General features: G+C 40.7%; 3 protein-coding genes and 1 long non-coding RNA gene across 15 annotated transcripts in view; 1 reads left to right on the top strand and 3 right to left on the bottom strand.

Annotated features, from left to right (window-relative positions):
- The window catches only part of CPE (carboxypeptidase E), a 46,704-nt gene extending 44,154 nt beyond the window's left edge, over positions 1–2,550 (bottom strand). The window contains exon 1 of the mRNA XM_420392.8: positions 2,239–2,550. Within this exon, the coding sequence (XP_420392.3) occupies positions 2,239–2,524 (286 nt within the window). The 5' untranslated portion in view covers positions 2,525–2,550. The remainder of the gene's footprint in view (positions 1–2,238) is intronic.
- On the top strand, positions 1,552–6,841 carry LOC121110790. Of its 2 annotated transcripts, none has more exons than XR_005859345.2 (2): positions 1,552–1,631; positions 5,411–6,841. It is a non-coding gene; the product is annotated as an uncharacterized LOC121110790 (long non-coding RNA). The 2 variants fall into 2 exon arrangements; XR_005859344.2 differs by lacking the exon at positions 1,552–1,631 and adding an exon at positions 4,687–4,937.
- On the bottom strand, positions 6,644–12,967 carry MSMO1 (methylsterol monooxygenase 1). 3 transcript variants are annotated; one of them, XM_046940055.1, is made up of 6 exons: positions 12,629–12,967; positions 12,209–12,546; positions 11,032–11,180; positions 10,588–10,714; positions 9,066–9,220; positions 6,644–7,619 (listed from the first exon to the last, which is right to left on the bottom strand). In XM_046940055.1, exons 2-6 carry the CDS (start codon positions 12,461–12,463, stop codon positions 7,415–7,417), a joined length of 891 nt encoding a protein of 296 aa, XP_046796011.1. In that variant the 5' UTR covers positions 12,464–12,546; positions 12,629–12,967; the 3' UTR covers positions 6,644–7,414. The 3 variants fall into 3 exon arrangements, with proteins under 3 accessions (XP_046796011.1, NP_001006438.1, XP_046796012.1); NM_001006438.2 differs by having other exon boundaries at positions 12,209–12,518; positions 12,871–12,967; XM_046940056.1 differs by lacking the exon at positions 12,629–12,967 and having other exon boundaries at positions 11,909–12,333.
- Positions 12,968–13,495: 528 nt separating this feature from the next.
- Positions 13,496–24,980, bottom strand: part of KLHL2 (kelch like family member 2) — a 60,744-nt gene continuing 49,259 nt past the window's right edge. For 6 of the 9 annotated variants that reach the window (NM_001277820.2, XM_015285298.3, XM_015285301.3 and 3 more), the window contains 9 exons: positions 24,596–24,712; positions 23,519–23,668; positions 22,570–22,687; positions 21,740–21,937; positions 20,987–21,088; positions 19,953–20,081; positions 15,550–15,690; positions 15,229–15,372; positions 13,496–14,595 (listed from right to left, as the gene is read on the bottom strand). In NM_001277820.2, the coding sequence (NP_001264749.1) occupies positions 14,567–14,595; positions 15,229–15,372; positions 15,550–15,690; positions 19,953–20,081; positions 20,987–21,088; positions 21,740–21,937; positions 22,570–22,687; positions 23,519–23,668; positions 24,596–24,712 (1,128 nt within the window). In that variant the 3' untranslated portion in view covers positions 13,496–14,566. Of the gene's footprint in view, positions 14,596–15,228; positions 15,373–15,549; positions 15,691–15,737; positions 19,068–19,952; positions 20,082–20,986; positions 21,089–21,739; positions 21,938–22,569; positions 22,688–23,518; positions 23,669–24,595; positions 24,713–24,980 lie in introns of those variants that run through there. The other 3 variants (XM_015285299.4, XM_040698872.2, XM_046940052.1) reach the window with 3 other exon arrangements.

The following is a 24,980-nucleotide window of genomic DNA, read 5'->3' as shown; positions in this document are numbered from 1 at the left end:
TCTTCGGGTCCCTTCCAATCCAATATATGTTCATCCCAGCAAAAGATAAGGCCTCAATGATATGGACCAGTTGCTTTGTTCATTAAAGATTTGTTCCAGTGGCTCTGGAAATCTAAAGCGGGTTTCTAAAATGTTCCTTTTAACTTCTGTCATGAATTTGTATTCTCATGTTGCATAAATAAATGACAAATTTACTTGGAAAACAACTGATATTCCAAACTAAGAGGCGATGCAGGTGTTTGCACATGACCCAAGCGCTGTGGCACAGGCACGCCATCCGTATGCTTACGTAACAGGTGTGCGTATGCACTGGATTTGATGTGCTCAGTGCAAAGCCTCTTTACTTGGTACAACACGTCTTCACTGCTGTTCTGCAGACGCCTCATGGATTTGTTCGGTCACTAAGTGAGTGGGAACGTTTCTGCATGTTTTCATGGTGGCTCGCTGGGTAATTCCAGTGTCATCTCCACAAATCTGCCAGGCTTATAGAGCACGAGCTCTACATGTCACAAACCAATAACCTACAGTGTATCTCACTTATTCATGTAAGTATTTAAAAATAAGCCCTGTGACACATATCCTATCTTGTAGAAACACAGAATGGCTTAGATTGGAGGGGACCTCAAAACCCACCCAGTTCCAATCCAGTGCAATGGGCAGGGCTGCCCACACCAGCTCAGCTGCCCAGGGCCCCATCCAAGTTGGCCTTGAGCACCTCCAGGGATGGGGCACCCACCGCTGCGTGGATGTTTTCCAGCACCTCACCACCCTCTCAGAGTAAAATTTCACACTGACATCTACTTTAAATCTCTCTTCTTTTAGTTAGAAACCATTCTCCTCCCCATCTACCTGTGCAAAAAGTTGATTTCACTCCTACTTATAAGCTTCCTTTAAATACTCTGAGGCTGCAATGAGATCTCCCCAGAGCCTTCTCTTCTCCAGGCTGAACAAGCCCAGCTCCCTCAGACTGTCTTCAAAGGAGAGGTGCTCCAGCCCTCTGAGCACAATAACGTCCCTCCTCTGGACCCGCTCCAACAGCTCCACATCTTTCCTGAGTTGGGGGCCCCAGACGTGGATGCAGTACTCCAGATGGGGCCTCACAAGGGCAGAGCAAAGAGAGACAACCTGCTCCCTCACCCTGCTGGCCATCTCTGTTTTGATGCAGCCCAGCGGGTTAGGAATGGTTTACGTTCAGCTATAACAACAGTTGCTTAGCCTGCTCTGAAAAAGCATCTGTACGTATGCCTGTGTTGGTGAGTCTTCCCCACGTTATGTACTAACAGATGAAGACAGATGAGGTGGGTTCTGGCCCCAGAAGCATTCACCATGTGACACGCTCCTGCTTTGCACCAGAGCCACACATTCTTTGACGGCAAGCGGGATCCCTGCTCTGGTATGGCTGCAGGGAAGCAGCCATAGAGCTCTGCTTCTTCTCATACATAGAAAAGGCACACGCAAGGAAACGCACAGTGCCGCCTTTCACTACACAGCAGAAGAAAGGGTGTGTTATTAAGGAGAAAACACCTCCAATGTGATCACTGACATCACACTGGGCCGCTCAGGTTCCAGAATGGAGCAGTGCAGATGTTGGGCACCTTTGCAATCGTGGCAGAGGAGCACAGCACAGACAGGTGTGTGAGTGCAGCTTGCTGCCCTTCCCCAGGTGACCCCGAGCCTCCCCTGTACTGCTGCGGGCAGAGAGCTGCAGCCGCTCTGCGCCGTGCCCTGCAGAGGGAGGGAGGGCTTCAGTCAAACCGCGAGCGTGCTCCACTTCTAATCCTGCTTAATCCCACGGGGAGGGGAATGAAAAAAAAAACAACAACTATTTTCAGCATCCACCGGGACAGACTGTCAGTGCTCATCACATTCCCCAGCACGTGACGGGGGCACTGAAACATGTGGCATTTGGGTCTAGAGGGCTGCCTTTGTGAAGGAGCCAGCGCGACGCAGGGATCGCAGAACGCTCATTATTCATGTGCTTATCGGCGGATGCCACCCGGAGGGAACGCCGCTCCCGCCGTTCTGCTCTCCTCCAGCAGCCGCCGGCGCACGCTCGGCACACCTGCCGCACCACACCGCGCAGCGCAGCGCAGCGCAGTCCCCGGGATGCAGCGCTGTTCCCGGGGGCAGCGCCGCGCAGCCCCCCGCCCGCAGCCCCTCCGCCGGGAGCGGGGGCACCGCCCGCCCCTCGCCCCGCGCTGCCGCAGCGCCCACCGCAGAGTCCTCCGCGTCCCTTACCGGGCTCGTGCTCGCCGGGCCGGTCGGACACCTCGATGACCAGCAGCTCGCGGCCCTCGGAGCTGCGCCCCACCGTGTAGATCCTGCTGATGGCCGGGCACTGCAGCCACACGGCCACCAGCGCCTCCCGCAGCTCGGCGTAGCGGTGGTACTCGAAGGAGATGCCCTCCTCGGCGCTCAGCCGCCGCCGCCGGCTGCTGCCCCCCGCCGCGGGCTCGGCCGCCCGGCAGGCGACGAGCAGCGCGCCCAGCGCCAGCAGCAACAGCCGCAGCTCCCGCGCCGCCATCCCGCCCGGCTCCTCCGCCTGCGGCCGCGCAGCTGCCGCCCGCCCGGCGGGAGGGGGAGAGAGGGCGGGCGGGCGAGCGGGCGGGGAGGGGCCGCGCCGGGCCGGGAGCGGCCGCCGGTGCCCGCGGCGGGCGGAGCTCGGGGCGTACCCGGCCCGGGGCTGCGAGAGCTCCGCTCCTACGGCTGTGTCTGCGCCGTCTGCTGCGAGGCCGCTGACCTGCGCGGCGGCCGTGCGGCGAACACCTGGATGAATGGATGCACAAAGCAACCCCGTGACGGGTACACGCAGTGTGATTGCAGAATAACGCCGGGGATACCGGATACTGCTTGCTCAGAGGACAAATCCCGTTATCCTCCACGGGAATGCCCCGAGGGGAGCTGCACGCTGACTTCCATAAGTCAGAGTTCCGTGCTCTGGCACTGCGGGATGCCCGCAGTCAGCCGCTGCTCAGCCTGCTTCCATAGGGACTAAGTCCAAATGCCCCAAACCGACAGCTGAGAAAGGCAAATCGCTAACGAGCAACATCCACATCGGATTTATTAAGTTTTTGGCAGTGCAAAATTTCCCTTGAAAACTGTCAGAGGGTCAAAATACAAAAACTTTGAAAATCACAAACGCAATCTTTCCTGCCGCAAATAGAACCCCATCCCTGGTTATTTAATGCCTGCTTTGCCCCCATTCTCTGATCTAAAAGAGTGAGCCCATGGCACATCCTCTCCCATCACCTATCTATACCAAATCAGCTCTCAGGAAGTACTATGAACAGCCCTTTGTGAACCTATGGACGTTCCCCTGCACGATGGGCTGCCTGGTTCCAACACACAAGATCATGGAAATAACACCTCTAGGGGAATATCTTCATTGCCACCCACTGATGTATAGAGGGGACGTAAGGAAGAAGTCTTTCACACCCAGGGTGGTGAGGCAGCAGAACAGGTTGCCCAGAGAGGTGGTGGATGAGACCCCATTGCTGCAGACAGCCAAGGTCAGGCTGGACAGGGCTCTGAGCACCTGATGGAGCTGTAGGTGTCCCTGTTCAACGCAGTGGAGTTGAACTAGAGGACCTATAAGGATCCCTTCCAACTCAAATGATTCTATGGTTCTACGACACCAACGTGGAAACCCATCCAGCACCAGAAACTCTGACCTGGAAAAGTAGTTCCCATATGATACATCTGTATACGTGACACGTATATAAGACGCATGCACCAAAGTGCCTATACTCATTTTCCTTTTCAGTCTCCTGACACCGTTTCCTTATTCCACAGTCATAATTAAGATCCAGAATCCCCAGACTGTGCAGCAGCTTTCATTGGCTGCTCCTAAAAGCGATTTCTCCAAAATACAATGTCATAAGAAGTCGACACAGAAATCAGCTCTTCCTTTTACTCTGCTCAATCCAGGATTCCTCTACGTAAAGGTATTCTCATACATATATTTTCAAATCCTTTTGACTTGCCCGAATCTGTCCTTTCCAGCAGATCGTGACACACCACAAGTCTATAAATAAGCGTTGCTAAAGACTCAGCCCTACCAGGTATTGCAGAGCTTGCTGTGCTTGCCAGGGGGTGGAGGCAGACATACACGTGTGGTAATTTGTTGCTTTTTACAGGCTTGAATTTCATCTGAAATGGATCTGATGTTCACACTTGCTCTGTACCTACGCAAACAGCCCTGGCTCATTACTGCTCCTTGTTTCGTATCACGGCAACCATAGGATGGCTCCAGGTTTGGAATGCTGAACTCCAGTGCTGTTTCTGAGGGGTCACAGCTGTACTGCCAAACACTCACACAGCATCATAGAATCACAGAATGGCCTGGGTTGAAAAGGACCACAATGATCATCGAGTTTCAACCCCCCTGCCATGGGCAGGGTCGCCAACCACTAGACCAGGCTGCCCAGAGCCACATCCAGCCTGGCCTTGAACGCATCCAGGGATGGGGCGTCCACAACCTCCTTGGGCAACCTGTTCCAGTGCTTCAGCACCCTCTGTGTGAAAAACTTCTTCCTAATATCCAACCTAAACCTCCCCTGTCCCAGTTTAAAACCATTCCCCCTTGTCCTATCACTATCCACCCCTGTAAACAGCCACTCCCCTTCCTGTTTATACGCTCCCTTCAAGTACTGGAAGGCCACAATGAGGTCTCCCCAGAGCCTTCTCTTCTCCAAGCTAAACAAGCCCAGTTCTCTCAACCTTTCCTCATAGGAGAGGTGCTCCAGCCCTCTGGTCATCTTAGTCTTGGAGAGTACTTAAGCCTGGCTGACAGCTTTCTGCTAAAAGAGGTGAATTGCATCTAATGGAGTGTTCTTCCACGGGGACTTGGTATTGCAAGTCTGGGGGCTAATTTATTCAGTGATTGAATGTGAATCAAAAATGATAAAATTTACGGATGGACAGGATTATTCAGCATGGTGAGTAATAAGGACTCAGTAGCTCGGGAATGTAATTTAAATTACAGGGTAAGTCAAGCTCTACTTAAATGAGTAATACTTCAGCACAGCAATTAGTAAATGACACTGAAGAGACACAGAACACAGTGGCAAATGGCACTGCTAGCAACAACCAGAGACCACAGCAGATGGGTAACTCCACTCTACTTTCCAGTGCAGTGCAGCAGAACTGCTAATTTTATCTTTGAATGTTTGAACAGAAGGGCAGGATGTGATTTTACCACCAAAGAGGTGTTAGTGTGAATGATCCAGAAGTACTACCCTTAGTTCTTATAGCTACACTGGAAAAACGCCCTGAGAATTTAGAGCCAAGCCATAGAAGGGATGGGAGAAATAGGAGCAATGTCTCGCTGCAGAGGACATGATATAATTTAGCTGGTTGATGAAAAAATACCATTAAAACTTGATTTGATTTGTGTTTACTACCCTCACAGATAGAAAATTACAGCAAGAACCGCTGGAAAGAAGTGGGGCTGCCAGCTACAGGCTGCAGTGGGTGAGGCTCACCAGAAGGCTAACTGTGACAGAGAGGCAGCAGTGATGGGATGGAGATTTGGAAACTATGCACCAGACACCAGAGTTAGCAATAAACATTCAGAGCCAAAACAGAGGTTTCACTGGTACCAGGTTCCTGTAAAAATGAATGTTTATAACCTCCTTTAAAATTGCCTTCAAATTCTTAGCAGTCATCACTTAAAAGACAGGTGAGGAAGAAAAGGTTGTAACGTTTACAAACGCTGTAGTGTAATGCCATCCATCTCACATCGGTGGCCAAAAGGTGTTTGTGTTGCATAAAATAATGCAAAAACTCAAGTAGCAACGAGTAGCAAAGAAAAATAAGGATTCAAATAAGGAAAAAAATTAAAAAGATCAGACAAACCCCCAACATGGGGTACCTAAAGAAGGTGGCATAAGTGATGCATTACAATCACATTCATTACTTTTAAACTTCTTGAAGAATGCAATATACGTTGTAACTCAGATAGGGTTGAGCTCCTATAGCTGGAGAGACAGTATTTACTAATAACTTGAACAAGAGTGTTTAAGCAGTTAGCTGGCTCACAGTGGTGATTTTGTTACTGCTAAGAACAGTGAGCTAAGAACCAATGAACAGAACCATAGGAACAGGGACATTCCATAGCACTGAAAGCTCCTTGTATTTTTAGGCTGGGAGTTCAGCAAGAATAAAGCTAAGTACAGCTGCAAGACGAGTGGGAGTTGACAAAGCAAAGAGGATAAGGGCAATCTTTGAAACCTGATTAAAGAGGTTGCTTCCACCACAGAGTGCTCAGGCCGGCAATTTAGCAAGTAGACCCAAAAATAGCAGAATGCTGCTTCTATTATTACTACAACTCAAGTGGCAGATGCTAATTAAGATTTTGGTTTCTGAAAGCTATGGCTTAACTTGAAAATGCATTTGTGTCCAAAGTAGTTACTGAACAGGCCCACGTCTCCAACCCCTACAAGATACAAAGGAACAGATTTACAAGATGCTCTGTTTCCATTCCTTACTGCTGTCTCTGTGCAACAGTTCAATCTGTAAAACATTCAGACTTTAGAAGAAACTGTCTTTCTTCATTAGAGAAATGAACAAAGCAAGACGTTGCATCCCAAATGTTTTTTGGTCAGTTTTGTATTAAAAACATATGAAAGGTGTAATGCACATCTTAAACCAAACCACATTTATTTCATCAGTCACAAGTGCAAATACAGCAACAAGTCAGTTCAGCAAATTACAACACTGAAAGGAATGTAATGTAAATGCTAAGTACACTGACAGAGCAACTTCAAAGAGCAGCAAAAAAAAAAAAAACCAGTTTGTTCAAATAAAAACTTCTATTGTTTTTATCTGTACCCTAAAATAACATAATAGATCTAGATCAGGAATGTCTCTGCTAACTCATGTTCAGCCAGGTATTCTGAGATTAACAGCTCGCATTATCCAGTGTGCAAAAGGCCTGCCTGTCCAAGCTTTTTATTAACAGATATTTTGGTTCTAAGCAAATTTGACCCAATATTTAAATGGCTGTGCTGATGCCAGTTAGTATGGTCTGCTACTTGATATTACAAATTTAAGAATATATATTTTTAAAAAGTAAGTCCAATCTCAGTGAACATATACAATTGTACCTGCATCAAAAGTGGGCAACGTTAAAGATAAAACTGAATCTTTTTTTGCAGAAAAAATGGACAGACACAAGTAATCTCTGTCTTTTTTGCATCATCTTTAAATTTGTAGTTAAAATATATGTGATGCTTACCTATAAAATAGAAAGCATTCCCATTAGGAAGATACTGCAGTTTAAGTCTTGTTTTTTTCCCTAAGACTTAGTAGCCAAGGAAAATGATTTCTGCTTAATAACCAATCATGACTTTGCTTTAAAGAAAAGCAAAAAGTTGACTACCAGTATTAGCATCACCATTTTTACACTGGATTTTTAGTTAGTCTTCTTCATCCTGAGTTGCTGCTTCTTCTCTTTTTCTTTATAGGCAATGAATTGAGAGTCTGTGCCAAAGATTCTGTCCCACCACGTGAAGGTCGATGCATAATTGCCAATAAAGTTCATGTGATGGAAATCATGAAAACGGGCTCCAGCATAGAAAGGCACCAAATGAAGAGGGTTCAGTGGAATATCATAGCCACTAGAGGGGAAGGAGAAAAAAAAACAAAAACATTTGTAGTAAGGATTATTCCATAATATAATTCACAAAATATAGGCACCAATTTGTTCTTTTTGTAATATAAAAATCTTTTTATTCCATAAGGTCCTGAAGTAACCCTACTACAACAAAATCCCCTCCTGTCATAGGCAAATAGTTCTGTTAACAATGGCTTTTTGGCACTCAGTGACCTTTTCAGCTCAGTCGAGCAACACTAACAATTTAGCAGAAACACCTAGGAGATGACAGAGGCTGATCTCCTGCTTGTTAAGCACTTAGCTGTCTCAAAAGTGATGTTAGTAAAAAGGAATAACAAAAAAAATCTTAGTGACAGCAAGCTATAAATATCAGCCAGCTCAGCTCCTCCTCAAACAGCAGCTCAAATTAACTGCAGTTGTAGTCTCTCTGCTCTTAATCATCTTCTGCTTACTGCAAGTCCTTCAAAGGTTTAAAACTGAAAATACAAAATTAAAGCAGTATTAAAACCAGACTGCTTTGCTTTAAAGCCATTTCAACTCATTTGCTTAGCAGTTCTGGAAAGCATCTTACCACCACCTAGTGGGGAGAACACAGTATAATCTGTTACAAATACCTCCTGCAGACATTATCATTGAGAGATGAGATTTATATTTTGCATTAATTACTTCAGCATGTCAGAACATGTACCTCTCAGCCTAGGACCAAGAACTCCTAAAATGGCAATGGTTTGTAGAACGAGTCGGTTAATAGCTCACGTTCCACTAAAATCCTTCACACAGCCTACGATAGGAAACTACATGCTTCACAATGTGTTTCTAGGCATGAGGTCAAGTGTGATGCTAGCAGGTCAAAAATACTTTTCCCCTTCCTCTTGAACACAGGAAAGAAAAGCTCATTTACTCACAGATGAATCTACGGCTATTTGGATTTGCATTGCCATTTTGGAATCAATTTTGAAAGAAATCAGTTTTGCTACAGAGATGAAAAGCCTTGCCTTTCATAGCTACCAGAAATAAAAGCAGTTCATTTATTTACTTTGAAGATGGTCACCAGTTCTATCACTTGATATTCCTTCTGTCCCAGAAAACCATCAAATACTAAATGGAAAGAACTCTTGGAGGCAGAATATGAAGTTTCCTATTATTTTTGGCAATCTATGATGCATAAGGTCATCTGTACATCAACATCCTGATGAAACCCAGGCTGCTGACGCTACACTCAGGGTGCTCTAGCTCATCTATAGCACTCTTTTGACCAACAAGATTTACTGACTACACTACCTCAAAACAGAATAGAGCTTAGCTGTTTAGACCATGCCATTCTAAGATGCGTAAAAACACAGTTCAGTAGAAAAATAAAGCAGTAAAGCTCAGTTCAGTGAAAGAGAGGGGTAATTTTAAGACAGACTTGGGGAAAAGTGAAACTGTTAAAAAGGAACAAAGATTTCACCTGTGCACATCAATGGTTTCCATCAGGCGACATATTACCCATGCCCACAGAAGAACCACATGGTTACAGAAGACAACAATTCCAATAAAGAAGCCAGCTCCAAGGATGAGCGTTTCCAGAGGATGTGCGTATTCTGCTTGCATTCCAAATGGAGACTACAAAACAGGACAGACAGGAAAACGGTTACCCTTTTGGATTTTCTACATTCCCAAACCAGAATCGCTATTTTGTGGCACTCCCCACATCCCACTGCCCCACAAGACTACAACAAGAGAAACAGAACAGCTCTGTGGGTGAAGGAAACAGTCTGGTTGAGCAAGAGTCTTAACACAGCTGTTCAGCTCCTCCTTGCTAGAACAGAAAACTGTACTTCAAGTTTATAATAATTCCATTAGCAATTCCAAGTGCTTCCCTATTAAAGCCAAAACCTTCTGTTTAGGCTTACCATTACCCCTGGCCAAAGAATAGGAATGTTAAAGCATTTGGCAAGCTCCTATCAGCTTTGCAATATATACAGTCTTGGAAGTAGAACAAAACAGAAGGAAGCCAAAATAATTTGTTGTGATTCACTTACAGATTTCTTTAAGAAAAAAAAACAAACCCCAAATCAAAACCTACCAAAATGAACAAATGCCCAAATTGATAGCCCAAATTGATAGATGAGCCTTAGAAATTAATTCTTACCATTCAAAACATTATTATGAGATTGAACCAAAGATTATACATATATATATATATATATATGGATATAGATGGATATATGGATGTGCACACATAGACACACACACACACACATATATATATATGGATGTGCACATACATACACACACAGTCATTCCCACATTTTATTTACCAAACAAGAAATTCCACAGAGAGTTTTCAACAGTGGAATGCTTACATAAAGATACTAAATTAAAAAATAAAATAAAATCTAACCAACAACCTTCAACATTAGGTTATCAGAAGAAAACAGTAAGTGCACTTTGGCTTAAGGGCGATTTTAAAATCATTAGCTTGTATTACCAGGGAAAGTTCTTAGTGAAACAGCTGTTAGCTTATAAATCACTTCTGTATGAACTGCTACACATACTCAAGAATACTAACCAGAATCTGCTCTTGCTAGAAATTCGAGGGGCTGCCAAGAGGAGAACAGCAGCAACTGCTGCAGATAGAAGTACGTCGCCATGCATCCATCAGTTTGCAGCAATGCAAAGTGATCAAAAGCCCCAACCAGAAAACCAACTGTATCCTTCCCCCCTAATAAGCAGATGCATACTACGCTTTTAAAAGTGCACCCTTCATTCTCTTAAAATCAACATTTCATTCTCTTTAAATAAAATCAAACAGCAGGTGGTGCTTTCAGAGACAAAATGGATGGCTGTGTTCGACGCTGAGCTCAAGGAAAGGCCACTGTCAGAAGGATGCAAAACCCTTAAGCCTGCCAAATAAAGTCTTTACACAAGCTGTATGAATTTGCATACACTAAAAGCAATACAATAAAATAAAATCAAGGAATACTTACTACAAACTCGTGGTGAACCTTATGGATGTACTTGTATATTCTTTTGTGATGCAGCAGTCGATGCAGGAAATAGTGCCAGGCATCCTCAATCACTGCACATCCAAAACACTGGGCAAGCAAAACATACCTTCAAAAATGAAAATAAAAGAAATAGAAGAGTTAAGAGTTATAAAAGATACTTGCAAATACACAGTCTTGAAATATAAAGTTGACAAGATAGTAAAGGTAGTAAAAACAAACCCACAGCATACCATCCACTTGATATCTCAAACAAGCCAATGGGACTCTAGGAAGCTCTAATTAGCAATTTAGTCTCAAGAGTAGTTAGCAAACATAGTCTGTTAGCCAAAAGAGTTACATTAATGTCACAAACTCTAATGCAGTTTTTGTTATATACGTAAGCAAGTGCCATTCAGTATGAATGTACAAGACACATCTACATACCACCTAGGCATCTCTTCCCACTCATATGGAATGTTAAAATATTCTGTGAAGTAGTATGTGCCACAAATTAGAGGAAGTTGAATGAAAAAGTGATTGAAGATAAGTGTTTTGAAACACTTCCACTGTTTTTCCCATGTTTCTGGTTTATCCTAAGAAAAAAAGAAAAATGAATTGAGTTACACATTTCTACTGCACATAACCAAAGTGCTACAAAGATGACTTCAAAGGCAATTTCATTTCACCTTACAAGGCCGATAGCTAGCCTTCCCATCACACAAGTTAACTCAATGAACACCAGTTTTGTGGCCCTGGATTTGGTTTCAAAGGCTCTCACTTTTCTAAACCACTTTTCTGAAGTCTCTCATCAGAAGTTGTCCTTGCAACGCCCCCCCTTCTAAACTATTCTTGTTATTTCCATAATTGTAATTAGTGGGAACCTTTCAGGTTCAGTAATTCAACGCAAATCTAGCTTAGTTTTTCTTCTTTGCACCAAAATGTTGCCATAGCTAAAAGAGTAAAACAGGAGCTGAAGATAAAAAGTTTTGAAGAAATAAATTGCCTTGAAAAAAGAGGCTTTGCAAGAAGACACCTTATCAAATTATTGTGGTAATTCCAGAAAGTGGTATTATTTCCAATTCCTATTACAAGGAGCTCGAGGAAAGCTATTATCTTCAGATGTCAGAGATGCTTTTGTTTCTCAGTAATAAGCAAAACCAATTCAGAGCACGCAGTCTGTCCTAAATTTTTTCCATCATTAAAAAGCTTCAAAACCTTTTCAAGAGGAGATATTTTGAAAGGAACATTTGCTAGTAAGCAAACACAATGTGTAATTCCTTCCAATCAGTCTCATCTCTGCCACGAGATACTGCACTCCTACCTTTCCTTGCTGATCTCACAGGGAAAACATTTAATTTTGTCACCACACAGACTGACACACCTATTCTCTACGTCACCAGGATGGATGGGATACTCTCCCCCTCAGAAAAAGCTCCTTCACCTCCCCAGACCCACTTCTCTTTGTCCCCTCACAAATGCCTTAGATCTCCTCTGTTCCCTCCATGCTGTTGGCAGTGACTGAGGCGAACATGGGCATGTGAAATGGAAACCACCAGCAGCCACGCGCTCTACTTCGCACGTTCCTAGGTAGATCAGTGTGCAGTCCACTACTTTGCCTTACCGGTTGAATCTTATACTTTTGCATGTAGGGTATAAACTGAAAGATGAATCCAGGGACGCAGAGCAAGAAGTACGAAGCTTCATGAACTAAAAGCGACCCCCACGTCGCTATTTGGAACTTGGTGTAGTTGTCCAGCATGTAATTCCAAGCATTTTTAAATGGCTGCTGCAGAGGATTGTCAGGCAGGAAAGAGTCTATGTATTCCACTGCCAGATAAGCAGAGTTCAAGATATTAACGCTGTCGTTCACTGCCATCGTTCAAGCACAAAACATCACAGTTACAGCTCTTCTACAGTTGTCTGTGCGCAACCTGAACGTTTTAAGAGAAAAGGAATAAACTGCGGTTATTTGTCAGAAGGGCTGTGACCTTAACCGTTTACTAATTTGAGAGTAAAAACCGAGAAGCACGTTAATACAGACCCTTTTTCTAAAGCACAGCATAAAACAATAAAGCTCTAGACAGGTACAAAAGGCAGCCAGAGGGGCACCCGCCGCGCGGTAGAACTCAGGGAGACGCCCGGCCCGGCCCTGCCCTGCCCGCAACACCCGCGCACAGCCGAGGCCAGGCGGCATCCCAGAGCGGCCCACGACAGCCCGGCGGCCCTCGGTGCCCCGGCCCCCGCCTCAGACAGCCCGCGGCACCCGGCGCGCCCCTCGCTCACCTCGGCGCTGTCGCGGCCCTCTCGCACCGCGGGCGACAGCAGCAATAACAAGCGCCGCGCGGCCGGCTCTTCACCTGCGCCCTCCCATTGGCCGCCCAGTAACCCCGACGCGGCTCCTATTGACTGGCCGGCGGCAGCAGCGGAGAGTCAGGCGTGGGAGGGGGCGGGCCGGAGCTGCCGAACGCGAGCGGCGATTGGCTGGAGGGGTGGAGTGAGGATAGTGAGACCTCGGCGCGTGGCCAATGAAGCGGGCGGGCGGCCGGGTGACGTCCACGAGGTGATGAGGAGGAGGCGGGCCGGCAGGTGGGCAGGGCGGGGGCGCAGGGTGTTGCCCTGCCCCCTCCTCGTCGGAGTGAGGCCGTAGGAAGCTTCCTCGTTCCAACAAGGGGACTGAGCTACGAAGGCATTCCACCACTAACGCAAAACTACAATTCCAGTACAACGGCTTGAGTAAAACTCTTTCAGAAACATCCCTGTCACAAAGCAGTGACCGTTACATGACCACTTCCCCAACGTCAGTGATAACCAACCCTCAGGTCTTTCGAAAACCAGCTTTTCTACCTCAAAATCTCTTCCCCAGTGTCAGATGAGGTGGTATGGAGAAACACAAGCTTTAAGCAATTGGTTGGCATTAGGAAACCATATACAAATTGTTTATTTGAAGAAAATATCTCAAATATGACAATAACTTTGGTCGTGTTAAAAGGAGGCCATCCAAGGAATGAATAGAAACGAGCTGCTCTATGAACATGGCCACATACAGTATATCCAGGTATTAGCTAACAGAAGCTAAGGTTACACGCATTAAGAGACCTCAGTACCATGCAAGTTCAACTTAGTTTCACACATTCATTATAAATTTTCGGTTATTTTCATGCCAAATCACCTATCGCATAAAAAGGTAAGAAAAGTAACATCTAAATGTGACCAAAATTGAACAGAAAAAACCATTAAGTACAGACATTTTTATTAAAAAGACCTCGAAATTACACCTGTTCAAGAATCATTATACCATCTCTGATCTCCTTCAGTGGGAATTAGTAGCATTAAGTATCGTTAAATATCAAAAAATACAACTCTCTTTTACAACATAGTACGTACTGTGCCAAATTATAAATTAATAAAGTTGGTTTCTGAAGAATTTCAATAGAAAGCAACTTATGCTCACACATACATATGCACATATTATAGTTATGTAACAAAAGTTTTATAAAAGGAAACAAATTTCCCCCATGCCAGCTTGAATTACTGAGGTGGAATTCGATACCTACTATGAAGACTGACAGTTCATCTCTTTAAATATGTTTATTAGTCTCTGGAAAAAAATAAGACAAATTTACTTTCACCAGCATACACACCATTCTCCACTGACAATCTGTTTCTCAGTCACAACTGACATAAGTCTGTCCTTATGAAAGTGGCTTTTGTGTTTGAAGATCTTGCAATAAAAAAAGAAACGGTCTACTACACTTCAAAAATTCAGTCAGCCCCTGTTCAACCGCAGAGTAGTCCTACGCACTGCTTCTACCTAGAGTAATCTTCATCATCCATCATCTGTAATTGTAGACAGTCACATCTTCCACTGTGACTCAAGGTGCAGCTACAAGTAGAGAAGTGCTAAGGTTCTCAGTCACTTCAAATACACTTGTTGAAGACTGCTTCTAGTGCATAATCAAATTGAAAATCCCATTATCGATCATAACGGTTTGTCAATAACTGTAACACCTAGAGTAAGGAAGAAAGGAATAAGTCTAGGGAAAACAGGAACACTTGATGCTGATGTACAGCTTTTCAATATTATGCTAGTTGCAGGCTATTATTATTCTTCATGTCCTTGATTTATTTTTAATAGTACATCAATTATACAACGAAGTTATATGAATCAGTGTAGATTTCTGAATGTTTCTGTTATTTGGGGGAAAAAAAAATCGTTGATATATCCTTTACATACACTTAGATTCTGTAATAACTTAAGAAACCGCAGTTATTAAAGGAAAAGACTCCTAAAACAGCTCTTGCTTTCTAAATAGCAATTTCCCACAGAGAAGTTCAGAATTGAGACAATTACAAAGCTTGTTTGAGGAAAAACGGGACCGGTCACACTGGAATCTTCTAACTCATCATTACATGCTAAATTCCTCTTCAACACAGTTCAATACCTTTTTCATTTTAGTGAATAATTGTTTGAAGCCTTTATTCAAAATGAGCCATCAACTTCTTCATACCCATTCTAGTATCTTAGCTTTTATTTTAGACAGTACTTTGCTTGAATACTTCATCAAATTTCTTATCCCAGCTACAGTGCAATATACTAATAATATAAAAAGTCTGTTAAAAAAAAACCCTAGACAACTTTACCTGCATAGCTCCTTCCTGTACTCATACAAGATGACACAACTGTCCATTTATCAGTTGTTGGATTATAATATTCCACTGTTGATAAATTACAGGAACCATCATCTCCTCCAACTACATACAAGAGACCATTTACAGCACAAACGCCTAAAAAAAGAGAGGAAAACCAATTACAAAAAATTAATGATCAGCTCATTCATACCCATGAAAGCATGATTTCTACGCTGTGACATCAAAGAAACAGAATGTCATTTAAAAGAAAAAGGAGTATCCCATTTGCACCTAATTATACTACTAGCATTTTAGAGTAACTGCTGTACATACCTGCGTTTCTTCTGCACATGTTCATATCTGCAACCTGCTTCCACGTACAGGTGACAGGATTGAACACTTCCACGCTTTTTCTTACCAAAGGACCATCATGACCACCTACTGCATACAGTAAATTGTTTAACACACCAACACCTGTGAACACATGAAAATACTCAAAATTAACTAGAGCATAATTTGTCTGATACCAAGAAAAAAAAAAAGTCTGCTAAAATAAATCATTCATCCAATGTTAGGAGCTATTTCAGAAGACATTTGGGTCAGGATACATAAAGCAAGAGACAGTAAACTAATGCAAGACACTGATAAAATGTCTTGCATGCCCATCCATATTGCAGCATACAGAGACCAGAGGTGTTCTGCAACATAACATTTAGAAAATTTTGGACGAAAAAATGATGAGCAAAAACAGGAGGATTGCTGGAGTTTAGGACTAATTAGAAATGATAGTAAATAATATAGTACGTATCAGTCAACGTAAAGGAAATCTGATAAAATGATAAAGCATAACTGAATTTTTAGAAAGTAAAAACTATGCAGTACAGAGCATAAAAGCTGAATGCACAGACATTAAACAATGGGAATGCTTCCACTGAAGTGCTGGAATACCTTATAAAAACGTATGAAACAAAAGTAAACAATTACAGTGAGTACCTTCCTCCTGCAGATCTGGAGGAGAACACAAAACTTCCTTGAGCCAAGCTTCAGTTACCAAATTATCCAAAAGTATATTTTGGATCTCCTTTACTCCTATGGTCCCCCTTACTTTACAACAACATTGTATCAATCTGTGCGCTTGGGATGAAGTAATAAATGTAGCTAGTCTAGGTCTACTTGCTAGTTAGACTGAACATATGGAAAAGATGTTAGCAGAGGAAACAAAAAGGGAGGTCTGTTTGTTTATGCCTTGCTTTATAATGCACTACTATAACCCAAACATATTGGGTTTCAGAAGTGCAATTTTTTGGCATTAGAACTTGCAAATGGTGGACCATAAAGATTATTAAAAATCATTACTATGAAAGTACATTGGGAAACTTATTACGTGTCATATGTAAGATTATAAAACTCAAATAATGAGATACAAATTTGCCAAGATGGTTATTAAAGAGTTCCACAAAAAGGGCACAGCTTTAAAAGTGTATTAAAAAGGAAGGGAAACAGTAAATATGAAGTCTCTCAGAAAAAAAAAAAAAAAAGAAAGAAAGAAAGTAGCTAAAAAAACCCAACTGTTTGAGACCTTATAAGCCAGCTGAAACAACCTTGAAAAATATATCACTAAGATTGTGGGTATGGGCCATTCCTATCCTATACAGGGAAGAGAAAATAATTCTGCAGAAATGATTTTCTTATAAAAAAAACAACAGCTTTTAATAGCTAAAGGAAAAAGGGAAGGAAACATGGAAGAGTTAATTAGTACTGCAAATCTGAAAAGTAGCTCTTAATGTGACACTGATTTATAAATCATGCTATCTAGCACTCTCTCAATGACATTCACTACTGACATTCGCCTGTATCAATCTCACTTAATTTAATTCCTCTTTGATTGCTATTATTTCTAGCTATCATGTCACAGTACTAAGTGACAGCTTTTCTTTCTCCCACTCTGATCTCACTTTATTAGAGAGGATAATACAACATTCATCTGTTGTAACGTTAAACATTATTGAGCTAGGATGGCTAAGATTTTTAGTTCAAACGTGCAACGTGATATAGATCAAGCAAATAACTAAAAAGAAAGTGCTTCATTGCTATTTTTCTTCCCCACCTGAGTTTTCTCTCCAGTTTCTGACCTGCTTATATAGTACATATGGCAGAGAAAAACTATATTGCCATTTTTTATTTGCCAACTCCTTTTTAAAAACGTCTTTCATTTCTCTTTGGTCCCTTGTTTTCCCTTAACCCCACACCCAGTTTCCAAGTCCTACCTTATTTCTTGCTCCTTCCGTCTGTATCTTCTTGTTGCCGTCTTCAGAGTTCTCCTGTTATTTTTCTTTCCTGCCCATTTTTCAGGACCCTGTCTTATCTCTCTCATCCCTCCCAAATGGCCTATATCTGAATCTGAAGTTCCTCATCCCAATACGTTGCCGGAAACAGATTTGTCCCCACATTGATCAACTGAGATGCAGTTGGTACTAGAGAATAAATGAGGGTTAACCTCTGAAGTTGCTTTTGAATGAAGATGAAGCAGTAGGAACAGAAGAGATGGGCTAAAGTTCCTTGAGATGAATAGAGATCCATAGATTTAATACAGGATCAAAATTCTCTTTAGCAAGTACCTAAAACACCAGGACTGATCACCAGTTGAAGCAGATCTTTCCACATTACCACCCATTCCTCCCCAAGCACAAATAAAATTTTCCATGCATTTAAGAGTGGCACCAAAGTATGCTGGATTATTTTCCTCAATTACATGAATCTGAAATTACTGACTAGATTTACCTTTTTCCTCTATATTTCTTTTTTAAGTAGAGGATAAGGTAAAAGGCAGCAGTTACATAAACAAGGTCCTGAAATCTAAGGCAAGGGACAGGAGGAGAGGGGCAGGGCAGAAAGATCCCTGTAGCTGTTGCATTTAAGGCACTAAATTTTAGGATTGTAGAAGCAACTCAAAATAAAATAAAAAAAAACTGAAAATATCCAGTATATAAATAGGCTGCAGGCACAATGACAGTTTGCAAAAATAGGTTGTGGGGTTTTTTTTTTCCATTTAATTATTATTTTTTAAACTTAGATAAAAGAGCTTTGCTGGAAGACTGCAAAATGAACCTTTTTAGCAGCCCACCAACACTATTTGTCTTTGTGATCATTCAAGTAATTTGGCCATTTTATGTAAACATCTTCCTCAAAACTTGCCAGTATTGGACAACTGCCTTACTGCAGCTCTGGCCAAGTTTTAATCCAAGATTTATTTTCATGATACACAAATTAAGTAACTAGAAGTTTCACAAGACAACTATCATCTTTATCAAGATGCACGGTATCAGATTTCTTTCATTAACATGATAGCTTTCATTTAAAAACAATAAAAATTACTTTTAGCAATAGCAGACCTGTCTACTTGCCGGTTTTGTAAGGGTGTTAAAGGAAATATCACAAACTAAGTAGCTTAGTTTCAGTATTGATTTTAATACTTTTATATAACGCCTATGGAAATAATTTGGATTGACTTTAAACATCATTACACAGATTAAAAACTACTCAGCATCAATAAAGAATAATGGAAGGCAAGATGAAAAGCTGGGACAACTATCAACCACCTACAGAGCATACTGGAAGGCCATCCATTTTATTTGTAGCAACATCTCTTCCAATTATGAAACAGGTTAGCACAATCACAGGTAGATATTTGAAAGGTGTTGCTAAAAAGCACCATTGAGTTGAGTACTTGACAAAAAATTGACCTAAGTGAAAAAATAAACGTAGAAAAATAATATTGTGCAATTTGACTTGGAAAAGTTCATGCTGGATGCATCTAGAGAAATAAAACAACTTCAGCGAGTAGAAAAAACCTGAAATACCAAAAGACAAATAGAGGACAGTGAACAGTAAATGAGAGTTGAGTCCATAATAGATAATGAAAATGCTAAAGTCAGTGTGGAGCTCTGGAAACATCATTTCATTAAGCAAGAGCAGAATACCACAGGCACTTTCGATGTCTCTGAAGAGAAATATATGTATTCAGAATCCCAAAGGGAAAAAAATCCATGAAAAAAATAAGAAAGGATTTTTAACATTATAAAGAAATAAATGGATATACCTTGAATAAATGATAAGGAAGGATAACGTAGTAATCTGTACATATCTAAAGGGTGTAAACATCAGGTGGTGAGAAGAATTGCTGAAGATGAAATGAAGGGTACATAAATGGAAGTAGTAAGATGAAACCAGTAATACAAACTTAAGAATGAACAAGGACAAAATTTCCTGCAGTAAATCATAATGCAGAACAAATCCTCCAAAAAGAGGTAGAAATCTAGTTTATGGTTCACATAAAAAGTGCATCTGAAAATGCTACTAGATAAGTCAGCCCAACACTGGCAACGAGATAGTTTTGAGGAAATTACATTTCTCATCCTGGACATCTAGATTTTGGTAATTCATTATTTAGCTAATACTACAGTGACTGTAATAACCATGCATTGTTCATTGCAAACTTCAGAAACCATGGGAAGAGTATAAAAAGTATGAAAAAGCAAGGGAAAATATTTACTCTTAACAGACTAAATTTTACTCTGTATGACACTTCTGTACTTATAACCTGAGATAAGTCTGCCATCTAAGACTAATACTTTTCATTAGACTCAGACTTTAGCTTACCTTTAATATTTTCGATAAAATTTAAAACCACAAATCTGCTTCAGTTTTACTGTGATTGTTAATTTTTGTTCACTCACCTGCTCCACTCCGTCTAGTGCTCATTTCTGCAACATAGCTCCACTCATTTGTATTGGCATCATAGCATTCGACTGAACTAAGGCACTGACGTGATGCCCCATCATAGCCACCAACTGCATACAGTTTACCTATAAAGGTAACCAAGAAAAATCCGTAAATTTCTAATGCACATGGACTATACTGTTAAACATGCAGAAGGGAAGTCACTGTTCAGAGTTAGCTACTACACAGTACTTGTATCAATCAGTTACTGCGAGTTTCTATTTTTGTCAGTAGCTTACAATAATACACTCTGGTTCTTGTCATTTTTAGGAGGTAAAAGACAGCTTTTGTATCTAACAAGAACAGTGTAAGTCAAAAGATTTTGAATTGCCTAGCTGAAATATAAAGGCATTTTATTCTGTTTTAATTAAGAATTGCTCAAAGGCAAACTAATTCAAGTGTATCTAACAGTGCTAGCTCACTTAAAGACTTTCTAGAAACATAAAAAAAAATTCAGATGAAAATTACTTGCGCAGTCTCCATTTTTTAGATAAGAAACAGCAGTGGCTCCTACACAGTTAAGAAAAAAGAATGCCTAAAACTGTTTCAGGACCCGCAAGCTAGCTGTGGTCTGCACTGCACAAGCGACAACCAAGCTATTCGCCACCAAGTTGCCCTTGAACACCAGTCAGCCACAGATAACAGAGGTAACAGTACAGAGTTACATCACTGAAGACCAATTTCTGGTCATCGCTTCAGTAAACAGGCTCTTTATCTTTGCTGACATGCATAATATAGAGCATGCATGGTTAGCACACTTTCTGTTGGTTGGCCTTAGGCATATCTGATACACAGTTGAAACTGAAAAAAAAAAACCATTACAACACCTATGGTAAAAGCTTGCCAAAACAAAGTAGAATGACTATGTTTTGTTCACATCATTTGACTGACAGGGTTGAACAGAAACCAAAATCTGAAGTAGGTGAAAAAAGATAGTAAGGTAAATGATTGCGTTTCACCGCCTCATTTCTAATGTTATTTGTGAACTTACCTCCAACAACACCCACTCCAACACTACTTCTTCTTGTGTTCATTGGAGCTACATGAAACCACTCATTAGTCTTTAAGTTGTAAACTTCAACTGATGATAAACCTATCAAGACAATACAACATTATGTTCTCTACAAATCTAGATGCAACGTATCTTGTATCTTCCAGAAGATTCTTCATATCTGTAAACTTAAATTAATTTTAAACTACTATGCAAAAGGTGTAACTGGTATCCTTTAGATGGCCAAATACAGTCACCACATTCTTGGTGTCTGTAAATGGACAAATTAGTAAAAGCTTGTGAAACTTTGAAAAATTCTTCCTTGAATTTATTTCTCTTGAAATAAAGAGAAAATGTTTTCTCCTGTGTACACATGCTCATCAGTAGTAGCTATTAAAGAAAGAATGTCCAGACAAAAGGTTTAATGCACCTGTGAAGCAAATGACTGTGTGTACAAAGCCTTCCCACAGTTCAGACAACATTGTTTATAATCCTCTTTACACTAGACAAAAATTTAGAGGTGTAATTTTTCTGCTCGCAGGCTCCTTAGACTATAGAAGTAATACTGAAAGGGAACTTGTCCAGGCATTATGCCTAAAGTACTGGGCAGAAGGATGTGCCCACTAAAGCATGCTCCAACCACAAGGTGCTATGCTATCCTCACCATTCCTTTCATCACAGGTAAGAGATATTTATGTTTGATACAGTTACATCAAGAGTAAACTTATCAACAGAAGGTAAAGGCAAAGATACCTGTACTCCCATCAAATCCTCCCACAGCATAGAGAAGTCCATTTAATACAGCTGCTCCCAGTGTGCTTCTCCTGTCTTGCATATTAGCAACACTTGTCCACTGGTCCTTCACTGGATCATAAGAATCTACTGTGCGAACTCTTAATGAACCATTGAAACCACCAACAGCATAAACCATGCCTCCCATATACACCATTCCTAGAGCAAGAAAATGGAGAGAACTGAGCATTTTAATCCGTTTCTTAAATTATTTTATTCTGTACTTTCCTAAGTATGCAAATACTGGACACAATTTTCAGTACTCACTACATAGGCTTTTGAGTGTCGTAGAGCCACACTTCCTTCAATTTAAGTACTAGAAGTTGTGATACTTTTTGTTATTAATGTCTCACACTCCTGAAAGTGATGCTTGCTGCATTTCTTCTTGCTTAGATATCTCAAACATTTAAAGATCACATTTTCACCTTTTTGGTGTCAGGTGGTCACTTCTTCACATTCTTCATCTAACATAATAATACTAAGGTATCTTAGTAATAGAATTGCTAATTATTATAATGTATTAGTATTTTAATATATTTATCCTCTGTATCGCTGGCAGTTGAAGTTGCTTATTCTCAGATTATGAGCTGAAATACAAATTAAATTCAAATTATCAAACTTGTACATATCTAAGTACGTCATTTAATTTTTAAGGATGATCACTGAAGTCAAGACTTGGCCCTTCTCAGATAACTATTTTAATTACTGTTTGAAAGAGCGTAGGAAGCTTTATGTAGACAGCTAAAGTCTGAAGCATTAACCAATGTAATATGATATTGGACATTATTTACCTGCTCTACATCTTCTGGAAGGCAACTCAGCCACCTGATGCCAGCGTTCTTCTTTAAAATCATAGCATTCAACACTGCGAATTGCCTTTGGTGCCTGTCCTCCAACTACCATCATCAACTGAAAGGGAGATAATATTTGTTAATTATTTGTAAATATGAGAGCACTTGTTTTTAAAAACCAGAGGGCAATTCTCCTAAAAAAAGCAATTTGGGCCTTGCAAAGTAGGCATAACTCATTTTTCAAAAAACACAACTATTAACTCTGTCTAGAGCAAATATCTGAGGTACAAAAGCAGGAAGCAACAAGAATTTAAAGCTCCCATGAACAAGGCAGATTCTGCTGTATCTTCACATCATACTCAGTCTGCAGGTAGAAGAATTGTGTAGCTATGATATTCAATGGTACTGTGAACATCCATCATAGAACAGCCTTATTTGGCTCCTTTGAGGTAAAAGTGCTAAATCTGCTGAAAGGAATCTCCTGTTCCATTATTGCAGTTGCCATAAGAGTGCAACAAAACTTCTTTATCATCAGATAGAAGATTTTACACACACACACACACACACAATTTATTTTAAATGAACAAAATTTTATACTTAGGAAAAAAATAAAAGGCCATGACTCAGAAGTATTGGTTCATTTTTTAAATTTAATTTTATTTTTAAACCAGGGTTACTTTGTCTCTAACAACAGGATCATCATTGTATATTTCACAAATGCTGAAAAACTTCCTCAAAATATATATTTTGGAGAGAGAGAGAGAGAGAAGGAAGAAAAAAAATTGTTTCAGAAGTTATACGGATTGTAAAGCTAACCACTTCTTACATTTTTTTGAGACAAACTATTCTGATATGAATTATTTTACTGGACTAAGTGATAGTAATGCTGTCATTATCTGTTAAAATGGAATTTGAAGAAATAAGTGCATTGGAAAAATAAGGGTCTTACTTTTGGAAGGCTAACAGGCGTTCTCAGTTTCGTTCGAGTGCTTTTCATCAGCGCTCGTTGCTCAGTTGGCAGCAAGTGATACTTCATAGCTTCAATGAGGTAATCCTTACAAGCACTGCTGTTCTTAACCAATATTTCCTCTTCAACTCTCTGTTTATTAATAGAAGTTTAACAAGATCTGAGCACGTTAAGTAAGTAAATGCAAATCATACTTTGAAGCGTAATAAAGCCTGTATCACAGAAAAAAATGCAGATCACCTTAATTTTTTAGCTAATAGTTTAACCATTTAGGCACAAAATGTACATATGTGTTGGCAATATGCAGTCATTGAGAAGAAATCAGAAGATGTAGATTCTTTTAATTAGAAAGTGGAAGAAATAGCATTTGGCAGTAGCAAATGACTGCTCACAATCAGACATTTCTTGGCTTTTCATATACAAACACTTAAAGGTAGACTGGAGGAGAGAAAAGAATTTAAAGCAGCCTGCAACAACAAAGTGGAAGAAATTCATATCATGAAGACAGAATTTCTAAAACTAAATACTAGCAACCTACTACTGTACCTATTAATGTTAATGGTGAAACTCTGTTTTCAGTCTTAAATATTTGACCCGACACCAAAGTAATCAACATGATCTCACAAAATTAACATATATCCATATTTTATATATAAACCAGGTAAAGAAACATTTTCTTTGTCACTAAGCCCTAATCAATTTAGCAGATATAATTCTGAAACTTAATATCCTCTTAGGAAATGTTGAATCAAAGACTGTATTACAAATGAAAGCTATCCTGACTTCAGAAAATTTAATCATTCAGCCTAGTAGTATGCCATGAAAAGCAGTCATCCAAACAAATAAATTAATTACACATGGCATCCTTTATGCGGCAGCCTCTTACTTGACTCCGTGCATGCATACATGTGTGCACATGTGGTAGTGGTTTCTTCTTTTATTTTTTACCATTAGTAATGCATTACGTGACACTGTTGTTTAAATTTAAAGTTATCCACCTGGCATTAAGAAATAAACAACTGTTCACGTGCTCAAGAATTAGTATTCTTTTTTGCTTACCTGAACTAAATACTCCCGGGAAAGTAAAGGCAGCCGGACATGCTCCATCAGGCGTGCCATTAGCTCCTGCCTTACATCTTTGTCATGGTTTACCCATGCTATCACCGCTTCAAATACCTTCCAGAAAACAAACAAATGCAAGTCCCTTGACTTACAAATCTGTGAGTACAAAGTATCAGTCTATCTCCAAAAATAACTTTTACTTTTCTAATATAAGAAAAGACTGTAGTAGTTACAGCCCCAATTATTTCTATATTTATCTAATCAAGGGTAGTTGTGCTACACTGACAAAATACACAGAGTGATATCATTAATACTGAAAATCCAGTAATACTGTATAAACAATACAGCAGAGATATCACAATGCTCATACTTTTCTTCTTGT

This window comes from Gallus gallus, chromosome 4 (assembly GCF_016699485.2).
Source record: "Gallus gallus isolate bGalGal1 chromosome 4, bGalGal1.mat.broiler.GRCg7b, whole genome shotgun sequence".
NCBI classification, from domain to species: Eukaryota; Metazoa; Chordata; class Aves; order Galliformes; family Phasianidae; genus Gallus; species Gallus gallus.
Note: the sequence above shows the minus strand (reverse complement) of the source record. Positions and strands in the feature narration are given on the sequence as shown.

What these genes read in the sequence shown, in the direction of transcription:
- MSMO1 (XM_046940055.1), bottom strand. Translation starts at nt 12,463, where the DNA reads ATGGCAGTGAACGACAGCGTTAATATCTTGAACTCTGCTTATCTGGCA. An exon ending in AAAAGTATAAGATTCAACCG is followed by an intron (nt 11,181 to 12,208) that starts GTAAGGCAAAGT and finishes TTTTTTTCTTAG; the next exon opens with GATAAACCAGAAACATGGGA. An exon ending in AGGTTCACCACGAGTTTGTA is followed by an intron (nt 9,221 to 10,587) that starts GTAAGTATTCCT and finishes CCTGTTTTGTAG; the next exon opens with TCTCCATTTGGAATGCAAGC.